A 12,654-nucleotide genomic window follows, 5' to 3' on the forward strand; every position below is an offset into this window, starting at 1 on the left:
CGTTCCCCTTGGCGAGACCCTAAATAGGGGGAAGAACGAACTCGATCCGGAACGCCACAAGATGAATTTCTTTCTATGCAATCGGGATGCCTCGAAGTGTATTGCTCCACCTCGACAAAAAGTGTCGAAATCTCCCCCGACCTATCCTCTTGCTAGGATGTTTACCTCCAGTCTCGGAACGGCTCCGCAACATTGGGTATGAGTCCACAGCTGTTTCCGATGCTCCGCCACGCTTCGTCTCGATTCCCAGTCAAAGGCGACACCCGCTTCCTCTGACCGCGACGTCTGCTCGTGGCCACGAAACAATTAGCTCCGCAGAAGTTCCTCTCGTCAGGTCGGAATCAAAATGCGATTCGATGAAATCTGAGCAGAGCCTCTGACCCCATTCCGAGAACCATAAGGGAAAATGATTCCCGGGAGTGAAATCGCTCGTATTTTCGGAAACGCCTCCCGCTGTTCACGTAAGCGCTCCCCGAAATCTAGATTTTCGTTGTTCCGAATTCCCTCAGGTGGGGGATCTTCGTCTGCTCATTCCACCTCGGAGTCGAAATCGGCAGTCGGTCTTCTGGAACCCACATGCATTCGGGTCACGTCATGCGCGGTATCGACAAAAGGTTCCCACCACAAACGGAATGGGAAATATCACGGAATACCTTTATTGTTTCTTTTGGCTGACGAATGCCGTCGTGAGACCGAAGTTGGCAGTGTTTCAACGATCTGTATAGAACGATCGTGGCGACGCAGTTGCTAGATAAATATGTTACTCCTCAGTGACAGCTCGGCGCTAGTCTGTCAGAGCACCGAGTCTCCCGCGTAGGGAGCTCGAATGAATAAATAGCTACCTCTAAATATACTATATAAAATGGAGTATAAAACCTCTGACTGATAAATTATACAGTAAACGAAGCGCCGCGGAGCTTCATTGCAGGCAACGACAACATCTCCCGCTTATCCAGTCCGTGGTGCGCACCAACAGGTCCAGATAGAGCGTCATAGCTCCGAAAACGTATTCGTCGTCTTCGAGTTTCAAATTCGACCGACCCATTATCGAGACACTGTCGGCCAGGAGGTACAGGATGCTCAGGACGCAGAGTCCCAACGAGACCGAAACGAGCTCCGGTGACTCTTTCGAGTAGCGGTAGAGCACTAGATGGGAACCGATCACCGACACCATGATCACGAGAACAGAAGTCCAACCTGGAACGCGAAACGATGCTCAGCTTCGGCTCGGCACCGTCCGATAAACGGTCCTTCGACTTCCCTCAGGCAAACTGGTTAGCATCGGACCGAGACAATCATAATAATCACGACCGCTACCGAGAACGTCTGGAAAGTGTCCAAATCGTCGTCGACTTACTCAGAGCGTTCCATCGCTCAACGCAGCTGACCAGTGAAATGAAAAGGGCCGCTACGGTGAGTGTCCCAAATACGAAGATTGCTCCGTACGATTCAGACGCCGCGGTCACCGTAGGAATCACGAGAATCCATGCCAACGTAAAAACCGCGAGCGCTCCGAGATTCCAAGGCACTTTCCGGTGGAGTCCGAAACACGCGGTGATGCACACAATCACTCCAAGATACACTCCCATGATGACGAACGTCTCGTTCTGGTCCTGTAGGAAGATGCGGAGGTTCTGGCTCCACAACGGCAACAACGAACACAGCGTGATGATGCCCCAGTGAATGGCGAGCACCATGTAGGTGCCCTTCAGAAAACGGTTTCTGCTCTCGTCGTCTGACAGGTGTGGCATTCTGGCTCCTTGTTCTCTGGCGTTTTGAGAACAGTGTTCGATTCTCCACACTTGATCGCGGCTCGGCTGGAAACGATCGCTGTGTACACAAGAAGAACCAACACAAGGAATTTCCTTATGGAGCCTTTTGCGGATAGATCGGACGAGCAGCGATTTGACAGGAAGTACACGAAGCGCGAATTCTTCCGAAGTTGTGACGAAACACGACACTGGAGAGGAGGTTCCACTACCCTCTGCTAAGGGAAGAACGGCCACTGCACAACTTCAGAGTGGATCTGCCACTTCGTTCGTTCGTCCGTCACTTCGTCCATCGATCTGTCCGCCTTTCTGTGGATCTTCCCGTCACCATGACTGCCCACTGGTCCAAGGTTCAGAATAATTGAATCTTCGGAAAAGAGGGAAGCGGAGAGAGCTGAGAAAGAGAGCTCTTCCGGAACTTGGCGGTAGCGAGGGTGGCGGCGGGACACAGAACTTCGACTACCTGGCTAATCCATGAGCACAGACTTCTGGCTCTCGGATAGGCTCACCAGGGAGGGCGTGGGGCCTCCCTGCGCGCGCACAGAAAATTTTACGCGTTCACCAGCATCGTCGGTAGCGGCGGGAGTATCAGCACCATCCAATGGATTCGGGGCTTCGGATGGCAGCGACAGGAGCATGGATCGCTGCTCCCGAAGGATGACAGTTTCGATGAAAAGCGCGTTAGCCGTATGATCAGGTGTCCCCGTGTCAACGGCACGGCGCCCGTCGCGCCGGCCACAATGTTCGGAATGCTGACGTGCCTTCCCCGTATCGATGGAGTGCTGTGTCAGACCTCTTCATTTGTTTCCTCGCCGACGAATAATGATTTTTCATCGCAAGCGATGCTAGTCGATTCCAATCAAAGGAGGTGAATAAATTCTTAAGCCCGGTCAGAATTCGAGTCGCAAAGCGGCGAGCCCATTTTCCGACTACGCGATGTAGACGTCCAACTGGTCAGAAGTTTACTTCGCTGGACGACGCAGTCCGAGGAGCGGAAGTCATCAAGGAATAATCGATCTGCTCTCACTCTCGGGAGGGCTTCACGGTGGTTGTTTCAGGGATGAAAATCTAATCATCGAATCATACCCTATGGGACTATGCATGAGTCGGAGACGGGTTTCGAGTTGCGACAGAAAGAATCTTGAAAAACTTTCCGTTCGCTCCGATGTCCAATGGCAATATTCCGGTTGCGAGTACTTCGCATGTCGGACTCGATGTTTCGCGCCCGGACCGGTACAGAACTGCGGAAGTGGAAACAGATGAATAGCTCTGTCTACTAACTGTGTCACGTCTGTAACAGAGACCATGAGGAAGTATCGCTCGCTTCGGATGTTCATCACTTGGGAGCGTCGGAGATTCGACACCTGGGAAACAGCTGTCGGCCACGCTCGATAAGAATCAGGAGGAACTCGAGTTTCGAACATCAGAACAAATGTATCAGATGGCAGAAGCTTTAAAGAGAAACAATGTTTCAACAGATCCATTGAAAATGTTTCGTAATGTCCCGGAATCAGCGGACAGGACTCGAACAAGGAGGCTGACGGCCCAGAGCCTCGCTGTTACCGTTGGGCCTCTCTCACGGGAACGAAGCGATGTGATGGGATACGAGGAGGTCAGTATGCTCTGAGGAAACTCCGTCCTTGATCGTCGACGAACGCTGAGACAGAACGCTCTTGCGTAGCACGAGCCTTCTGAATGTTGCGATTCGGGAGGCGATTCATGAACACAGGATCGAGATTGATTTTGATGACTCATGTCAGGGACACTCGAACCTTCTCTCTGGCAAGTCCTCGGATCCGATTCTAGTTGATTGTGATAATTGACCTCCTGGACATTTTTTCTCGAAATTAAAAATACAGCTCATTGTCAGAGACAGGTTATTCAGCTTGGACAGCAGGTGCTCAAATTGGTCGTTCTTGTTTGCCTCGCGTCTGAGTCCACGAGCAGCTCGATTCGGAGAGCGCATGGGCCCTCTGACGGAGTCAGATCGATACGCCGGGGGAATTCATCCTCGGCCAGCTTCACGTTGGCTTCGAGGTTCTGCGGTATCAACCGCGATAGAGCCATTTTGAATAGAACCATAGAAGCACCACCTTTCCGGCGAATCTTCCGGACGATACCAAATCGCTACGCTCCAATGTTTTCTCCGCTCGCTTTCGGGACGGGAATAAAGTGTGATCGCATCGGAGTGGACCAAGGTCGGGTTTCGCGACGTTAGATTAGCGCGAAGCGTCGGAGTTTATGTCTGGAAGCGGGCCGATCTTACCTGAATAGGCTGATTAACGAAATTTCCTGCGTGGAACCGCATCAGACATACGTCTTCTCGGAGGGAAGCGCTCGATAGGCTCAAGTGTTATATCTGCCTGGGCAATCCCAAGAAGGACCTTTGACCAGAGACAGACACCTGGGCTTCCATCGGATCACGTTTCCAAGTTTCCTTTACGTCGATTTAGCGCTCCGACACGCTCCGTAGATACGAAACCGATCACGGAAATCGTACTGTGGAGATCACTGTTAGCTGATCGTGTTCTAGACACACGTTTAGGTCCTGGTGAGCAATTGGCATCAGCGCTACCCGAACCCCTTCTGTCCCCAGGGCCGGATCTCGCTCTTCTCGGGTTCTCTAGAGCTAGAGGAACTGACATTCCGCTTTCCTATGGTCGTGAATCGATAAATCAGCGCTCGTTTGGTTTCGGAGTGTAACTCGAGAGAATCAACGATGAATTTGGAATTTATTTACAGCAAAACTTCCGGAACAGGGATCATGTCTAGTCCGAGCTTCACTAGAATCTATTGATTGTTTCCATCTTTTTGCTTATTTCTTCCCCAGTTTCTCTCTCACTGTGTATTTGCATCTTTTCACTATTCCTTATCATATTATCTTCTCGTGCGAATGTTGTTTTAGCCACGGAAATTTCAGAACAACCACAATCGCCATCTCCCGTCCAGGAATCAATCAGGCGATCAGTCAACCGAATTGAGCTCCTCAACGGCGCGACGTCCGTTCGCAAGAGGAGATGAAGGAGGAGTTCTCTTCAGATAAATACAACACCGCTCCATTGAAACTAATGTACAAACGGGAATCCCGCAGTTTCTTCTCCCGACGCATCTTTCGATTTGCAGCTGCTCATAGTTCGTCACGAGGTCCGTGCTCGTCATCTTCTTGTTTCTCCTCGTCTTCTTGAACATCCTCAGCCGGGGCCTTTCCGTAGTCGCCGTCGCTTTCGATGAATTTCTTCAATCCCTCCAAAGTGCGTTCTCCATTGTACTCCACGACCTCGTTGGTCTCCTTCTTGTAAAGCTTCAAAGTTGGGAAGGAGCCGACCTTGGTGTGCTCGAGTTCGTTGGCGGTAGCGTCGAGTTTGGCGATGACGACATCGTCTTGATCCTTGAAAGCCTCACCGAGCTGGTCGTAGATGGGCACCAGTTGCTTGCAATGTCCGCACCACGGGGCGTAGAACTCGACGAGGACCTTCTTGGATTTGTCGAAGGCGATCTCATCGAAGTTCTTGGCGACGAGGACCTTGACGGGTGTGCGATCCCAGTCCTCGGGGAGCTCCTGGGAGAGAAGGTGTTGCTTGACTTCGCCGCTGAGAACGCCCTGGACGAAGGCGGAAACGGCCGCGGGGTCGAGGTTGGTTTCGTCCTCGGGCTTGAACTTGGCCATGTCGTCTTCGAGACGGATCATCCTCATCTGAGGCTTGTCGGACTTCTTGATTCCGAAGAAATCGAGAATCCTGCTGTGATCGTCGTTTCCGGTGTTGATCGTGACGAAAAGAACTTTGCCTCGGAACTGCTTGGCGCTCTCACGATAGTTGTTGGAAACGGCGTCGAAATCGCCAGCCTTTTGATCGATGAACAGAAGGTTGTGACTCTTGATCGGACCACCGAAGATCTTTGAAGCGGATTCGTGAGTGAAATCAATAACAAGTGGAAGGGAGTTGGCGACAACGAAGTCCTTGACTTGATCGGCGTTCTCGACCTTGTCAAGAACGTTTCGTCCTTCGTCGAACTTCTTGAAGAGGACAACTTGACCGTCTTGAGCCTCGGCAGCCGCGATGACAGCGTCCTCAGAAGCGATGGCGAACGGAAAATCGTCGCTGGTGGCGGCGACCTTGGAGAACGTCTCAGCGGCTTCAGACTTCTTGTCCTTGAAGCAACCGAGAACGAAGACCTCATTGGCTTCCTTGAAAGCAGCGAGTTCATCGGCTGTGGCGAGCTCGGTCGCAGGAGGGCCAGACTTCTTCTTGAGCCAACGGATGATCTCGGGTGCGGTGCGTCCTCCATTGTATTCGACCGGTTGACCTTCACGGAAGAGTTTCAGGGTCGGGTAGCCTCGGATCTGGGGGAATAATCGAAAGATGTTATTTTTTCGCGACTCGATGTCATTCCAGAGGCTACTCCTCAAAATTCTTCCATTCATTGACGGGACCCTGTTGGACGAGCAATACGGGATTCCTTCGAATTCATTTTTGAGGGAAAGTTTCAATGAGCTCACCTCGAAACGTTCTCCGAGTTCCGTTTGTTCGGTGGCATCGACCTTGCCGAGTTTCAGCTCGGATCCTTCCTCAGCCAACTCGGTGGCGGCCTTGGCGTACTCCGGGGCTAGAGCCTTGCAGTGTCCGCACCATGGAGCATCTGCGATAGAAAAGGGGTACGTTCAGCGGATGAAATCGAATTCGGTCTTTTTCTCTCGTCCTGACTCCGGTTCCGGCCAAAATCTGGGGAGATCCCCAGTTTTCCAGAATGCGACATTGATATCAAGAGAATTAGCCGGAGCGCTCCACTGGACTTCGTTGCATCTGCATCTCAATTCACAGGAATCAGAGCACGGAGAACGTGAATCTTGACAATGCGCTGAAGTAGCCGGCGGATTGGTCACCGACGGATTCGGCAGCAGCATGTCCGCATCTTCTGTTCAACTGCATACAAATGCTGTGCTAGAGGGTCGCCAGCGGTTATGCTGCTATGGCCAAGATGAAAGTTCTCTATTGTGCTTTTGTTCGTAACAAGTGTGCCAACGCGATAGCTTCCAACAGGGTAAAACTCCTTGGGATAACAGCTGGTCGCACGTGAGGAGCGATGCACCCCACTGAGATCTCCGCATGCTGCATACGTCCGAACATGACGATCTGATGGGCGCGTACATGAGTTCCGATGAGGTCCTTCACTTGGGATCAGAGGTTTGATTGGAAGAGTATTTCCCGCAGACTTTCCCTTCGATTGTAAATGCTACAATGGAATCGCGCTCAAAATGAAAGGCTGTAGCGCCTCTCCGAAACGGGTGAATCTTGAATGGAAACGTTCTACCGCAACATGCCCCGTCGATGGGAGCAAAGCCCTCCCGGGTTCAACGGCCCACGTCAACCGGTACCGGCGAACCACGCGTCTCTTTGAGCCGAGTTCTCTGAAGCAACAAGTTTGCGACTCTCCACGCCTTCTGTGACGGAGTCTCTACGGGGAATGACAGAATTACGGAAAAACTCACGACCTCGAATTTAAGCAGGTTCCTCAGGATAGGAGTTCTCCGCTCGATTATTCTGAAGTAGTTCTGGAACCAGCTTCCATAGATGACCCCTTCGTGATCGTTCGATGATTCATCGGAATTCCATCCAGAGCATGACCGGTCGGTACGGTCGAAAAACTCAACGGGTAAGAGCACTTCTGACTTGAGCAGTACCTCAGAGTACGCGTCGCGCCCGGATCTTCTGAGGAAATCTACCGACACTAGAACACGTGTCACCGCCCGTATTCGAAGTCGTTTGCTCCACCTGGCGGCGCGGCACATCACGAATCGAGAGACCCCTGATTCCATATGCTGTCGTGTACAAAGATAAGGAGCCGTGAACTGCAACTTACACGTCACTCGCGCGCTCGTCGTAGGCGGAAAGAGGCTTAGACGGGCAAGTGTGGGTGTTCGTAAGCCGGTGCCAATGAAACTCTCCCGGAGCGCCGAACAAGGGCTTCTCGCAGGGATTTCCTCCGACAATCCTCACAATAGGGAAGAAATCGAGAGGACGAGAAACGACATAAGGTACGAAATTCATTAGGGGAATGCAGCTGAATCCGAGGAGACCAAACCGAGCGATTGTAGAATCTGAATCAAGCCTGGAATATATCTCCGGAAAAATGGTGTACCGGCCTCTTGTATCGGAGGCCCGATAGCCGCCGCAGCTGTTACGACGACGCTCCGAATGAAGCTCACAGCGGATGGAAAAAGAATAATTCGGTGGAAGGTAGTTCCAGAGTCTGAGGCAGAAACTTGGTGAGCGACTACCAAACGACGTCGCGACGTCTCAACTTCTGGTCCCTCCGGAGAGGACGATCCATCCTGTCTCTGTATCGAATCGTGACGAACCTCGGTCAGGTGGCCATGAGTGTTATCGAAGGAGCTGACGGACAAGAACACACCGCGATGGCTAGGGGACGAGAACGGCTCGAGAGACCGGCGAATAAAAGAGCCGGACTGTTTTTCTCTCGCGTAACCAGAATCCCAGAAGTCATCGTCATCACGCCGCCACCGATGACGATCGAGACTACGGTGGTGACGCGGATCGGAACGAACGTGATTGATTTATCTCTCTATCGCTCGGCACTTATCCTCCTTCGCCGAACTCGATTCCTGATCGAGAGCTCCCGAACGGAAAAATGGCGTCGCTCCCAAGCTACCTATGCCGAAACTGCTGGTACGGCTGTCAGCTCCGATCGACTGCTTCAATGTCGACGGATGAATCAGAATCGTTCTGGACGCACTTACAGAATTCCACGAGTATGAACTTGTGGTCTTTGATGGCCGAATCGAAGTTGTCTTTAGTGAGAACAAGAACATTCTCCTCGGTCTTGATTTCGGCCCTGGTCAGAACGACCAACAGGCACGAGAGAAGAACAGCACCCGATCGCATGATTGCCTCGCGTTGTCTGAGAGCCAAGACGTGGCACCGGCTTCCCTAAGACTATGCTAAAGCATCGTCACAACACGTTGCACGTCTGCTATTGGACGAGAGAGCCTTCCCTCTCCTGACCGAGAATCTACACTCACAGCTATCAGCGCACACGGAACCAATGGTGCCGCTGAGAACGAGCAGACAATCGCCCGGCACACCAACTGCCGGAGCGAACTTCGACAGGTTTTCTGTTTGAACCCCTCGATGCTGGAGAATGGAGCCCGAGTGCGGAGACACCCTCGATTCCGCGCGGCTTCATCGGCGCCTCGGGGTCGCGGGTCGGGAGCCCCGATTTCCGAGTATTCCTGACGGAGTTGGAGGACTTTCAGACGAATATGGTCTCCCCTCATTATCCATTTCTATGTTTTCAGAAAACTCCATTAAGGATCTCGTGCATCACAGCGTGTCCGCCGCGAGATCTCAATTGGCGCACGTGCTAGTGCCGAATGGATTTCGAGTGCGATGCGGGTGCTCTTCCGAGGCTGCGGGTAGATTACCGATCGGATTGGACATCTTTATCCTCAAACGGATAAGAAAAGCGACTCATATAACGTCGGAAACTGGAAGTGTCTCGATGAGATTGTGTACGATGAGCCTCGCTTATCCTGGAATATCCTGTTCAGAGGACTCCTTGCTCGGGGAGACCTCGATGAGAGCTAATCCTCAAGCGCTCTCGCTGGCTGGCGAATCGGATGCTGAATGAAAGTATTCGGGATCGGTGTCATGGGGCTATCAGGGGACGATATTGAGACGGAGCATTCGATTGCTTACGAATACGGAGCAATCGACTGTTTACGCACTCAAAAACTGGGAAGAAAGGAGGAGGATCACAAGGGCCTGATGTCGAGAGCTCGGTCCTGCTGCTCGTAAAGGACTCGTAGAGCTCACAGAGCGGCCCCGATCCGTCAGTGCAGACCAGGACTGGTTCCAGCATACTTTGCTCCCTTATCCGAAGCACAGAGATATTCTCTCACGCCGCCGGGTCTCCCAGAGATGCCGAGGTCATAGGTCGAAGGGACAGAGCTCGAGCTCAATGAATTTGGCTTATCCCTTTGGTCGATTAGAACGCAAGGAGATTCTCCAGTAGGATGGTTCCCAAAACATGTACGAGGAAGGATGCCGAGAGGTCCGGATCGAGAAGAATTATTGACGCGATTCACATCAGTTTTATCTATTATTCAAGTGACCTGAATTCCTACTCGCGCATCTCGTTGAGCTCCCCCTTGGAAACATGCAGTCGTACCAACTTTTCTACGTTTTATTCCGAAGTATTCGCCTGCTCCGAGGTCGCGACCCTCGCAAGATAGAGCCAGGCGGACTGTGTCCGGACATAGTACAAACCCATAGCCCGCTGCTCACCCTTTTCTCGAGCCAGATATATGCTGAGATACTCGGAAAATACTATTCCCGAAACAACGATTCGTATTTCACAGAGACTCTGACAGAAAGTATATTCCACTCTGATGGATGATTTCAAATGCCGTAATCAACTCCCTCCATTGGGGAAATATCCATGTCAATCAGAGTCGTCGATTCTTTCATCACCGTCGAGCAGCCTGGCGAGTCGCGCTGATTTGACAGCAGAAGATCTGACACAAGCCGCGGACTATCATGTTGGATACCGAAGGCGTTGACTTGTTCTAGATCTTATTCTCGCTGGTCTCACGTCCAAATGAGCGGCATGTGGTTCGCTTCCTTCGAGGAGCGCCTCCCGTCGGTGTCGGTGCGAAGCGTGTCTTTATCGGCACGAACAGATCTCAGGGAAAAAGATCACGACGGGACCTTGGGCAATGGGATGCAGCTCGACACCAGCCGGAATTCATCAATCGTGCATGTAACGGGAGAGATGGTAGCCTCAACTCTGCCTCGAGTTCCAGGCTTGTGTTGCTTCGGACCAATGATTTCCGATTCCCCTATCAGGCGATCGCGAAGGAGCCCTCCAATTCGCCCATTCAGTTGAATAAGAATCATCGGGAATGAAAAAGGATCCCGGTGATGCATTTCTTTCCCCTCTAGTATGCTCAACGCTCCCTAATTCTGGAAATTATCGCATCCGAAACTTGTCCACGAGCTGGATAATCCGTATGGCCAGCGAAATAGCGAAGTCTCGAAACTAAATCATCATTGAGGTCCATCGCAGCAAAAAAAACTTCGCGACCGAGATCTTCATCGGTGTGGGATCCTCTGGCGAACCCGAAGTCAGAATCCGGGGGTTGACCTTTCCATTGGTCCGCTACCTCTAATTGTGCTCCCATGAAAATTCCGCCGGGGACTTAGGATCGCAGGCAGATGAAACTTCCTGGGGAGCTCCCGTGGGGGAGCTCTACGCGTCCATCCATTATCGGAAAGGGGGAGGACCCGGCTCGTGGAGAGAAGGGATTACCATCTTCGGATTAACAAGAAATGCCGGCAAATCGCTCGAATTCCATAATTCGGAAGACCTTAAACGATGCCTCCCCGTCACGGTATAATCGTCATCGTCCTTGCGCTACAATTTTACTGGTCTCCGGAGGAGCATGTTCTTGAGGGATAGCTCCAAGCCGACGACGACGGGTCCCGCCTATTCGTTCTCCCTTCATCTAAGGAAGAACCTCGAGCCATACGACTTGCTGACTGGTCGTTCCATCATTAGATCGACTTGCATGGCTCCATACCGAGGGAATTCCAGTTCCTCGTCCGCGGCTCGCAGGTGCTTCTCAAAGATTCGGCGACATCAGTCGGAGCTCCTTCCATTGAAGCTCAAGTTTTATCGCTCAGGGAAGCGCCGCGATAGACCACGGAACTTTCTCCAGATGATACCTCCCGCGTGTGTTTCGAGCGCATTGGAACAACACGATCCGTATCGAAGGCAGGGGACTCTAGGGGCTGTTAATTCACCTGGAATCGCCACTCGCTCTTATCGAAACTTGGCGATACCTCCCAGAGATTCATCGTGGACCACGAGAAGGATGCCAGGCCGCAGCGATTTTGATGAAGGGACTCTATCGTTGTGTTTCTCGGATCACCAGCGTGAAAAAGCGTCGAGCTTTTGGCCGGGACATCCGTCGCGCCGCCGGGGTCCCCGCGCCGTCTCTGTGAGATGTTCACCCAAGTAGAGTCTCGACGCACAGTGGAGCCAAATCGATTTTTTTTGTGGAAAAAAGTCATGGCGAAAGAACGAACTCGGAGATAGCTATAAATGTTCGACTCGATCTGAGAGTCTAGAAACCTGACACCTCCGATCTACAGTGTCGGCTAGAGGCGGTTGCGGAAAACACAAAACAAGGGTTTCAGAAAGTAGCGATTCTGTCGACTCAGTCATTCAATAGTTGGTTTCCACGAGAGACACACGCCGAGGATTTTCGATGGAGGAAAAAACTTTCAGTAAGTCCCATCCGGATCCCGATCTTTGTCTGAGACCCTTTCTCGACGGAATCGGTCGCTCCCTGACCTCACAATCGATTTCTGATGAAGGACCCCATCTTCTCAAATATTTTGCGAATTTCCTCGGTGCCGGGAGTTCATGATCGCATTCGATCGTCTCGTTGAAATTTTTTCTTGGACGCGTTGGAGTCTGACTAGGCTATAAAAAAATATCAGCCTCCGCTCGGCTCCGCTTTCAGAATAATCCAGTGTTATCCGAACCGTATCCAGCGGCGCATCTCCGTGTTTCGTTTGATTCAATTATGTTAAGGTTTCGTAAGGTTCTTATTTAGGTCCGCGGACCTCTATCGGACCTTTTTCGGAACTTTATCAGACCTTCATCGGACCTCCATCGGACCTCCATCGGACCTTTTTCGGAACTTTATCAGACCTTCATCGGAATTTTATTAAACATGAATCAGTTCTCTATCGATCCTTCCTCAGACATTCAGCGAGCAAGCTCGATGAATTACCCTGAGCCGCGGCTGCAGGCCTCGCTGCTTCTCCATGGATATGGAACTTATCCTTCACAATCTCTA

At 51.7% G+C, this 12,654-nt stretch overlaps 2 protein-coding genes across 3 annotated transcripts; both read right to left on the bottom strand.

Annotated features, from left to right (window-relative positions):
• Window positions 1-919: 919 nt before the first annotated feature.
• On the bottom strand, window positions 920-1,751 carry LOC100901049 (protein lifeguard 2-like). The gene is made up of 2 exons (XM_003738258.1): window positions 1,358-1,751; window positions 920-1,197 (listed from the first exon to the last, which is right to left on the bottom strand). Exons 1-2 carry the CDS (start codon window positions 1,749-1,751, stop codon window positions 920-922), a joined length of 672 nt encoding a protein of 223 aa, XP_003738306.1.
• A 2,706-nt stretch (window positions 1,752-4,457) lies between these two features.
• On the bottom strand, window positions 4,458-8,734 carry Pdi (protein disulfide isomerase). Of its 2 annotated transcripts, none has more exons than XM_003738248.2 (3): window positions 8,527-8,734; window positions 6,268-6,407; window positions 4,458-6,111 (listed from the first exon to the last, which is right to left on the bottom strand). In XM_003738248.2, the coding sequence occupies exons 1-3, from the start codon at window positions 8,669-8,671 to the stop codon at window positions 4,897-4,899; spliced, it is 1,500 nt and encodes a 499-aa protein (XP_003738296.1). In that variant the 5' UTR covers window positions 8,672-8,734; the 3' UTR covers window positions 4,458-4,896. The 2 variants fall into 2 exon arrangements, with proteins under 2 accessions (XP_003738296.1, XP_018497136.1); XM_018641620.1 differs by having other exon boundaries at window positions 8,523-8,687.
• Window positions 8,735-12,654: the final 3,920 nt, after the last annotated feature.

Source organism: Galendromus occidentalis, unplaced genomic scaffold (assembly GCF_000255335.2).
Source record: "Galendromus occidentalis unplaced genomic scaffold, Mocc_1.1 scf7180000075860, whole genome shotgun sequence".
NCBI classification, from domain to species: domain Eukaryota; kingdom Metazoa; phylum Arthropoda; class Arachnida; order Mesostigmata; family Phytoseiidae; genus Galendromus; species Galendromus occidentalis.

Coding starts and splice junctions, on each gene's coding strand:
- LOC100901049 (XM_003738258.1), bottom strand. CDS start 1,751: ATGCCACACCTGTCAGACGACGAGAGCAGAAACCGTTTTCTGAAGGGC. Junction 1,198..1,357: donor TGAGCGATGGAACGCTCTGA/GTAAGTCGACGA, acceptor TTCGCGTTCCAG/GTTGGACTTCTGTTCTCGTG.
- Pdi (XM_003738248.2), bottom strand. CDS start 8,671: ATGCGATCGGGTGCTGTTCTTCTCTCGTGCCTGTTGGTCGTTCTGACC. Junction 6,408..8,526: donor GTTCATACTCGTGGAATTCT/GTAAGTGCGTCC, acceptor TTTCTATCGCAG/ATGCTCCATGGTGCGGACAC. Junction 6,112..6,267: donor AACTCGGAGAACGTTTCGAG/GTGAGCTCATTG, acceptor TTATTCCCCCAG/ATCCGAGGCTACCCGACCCT.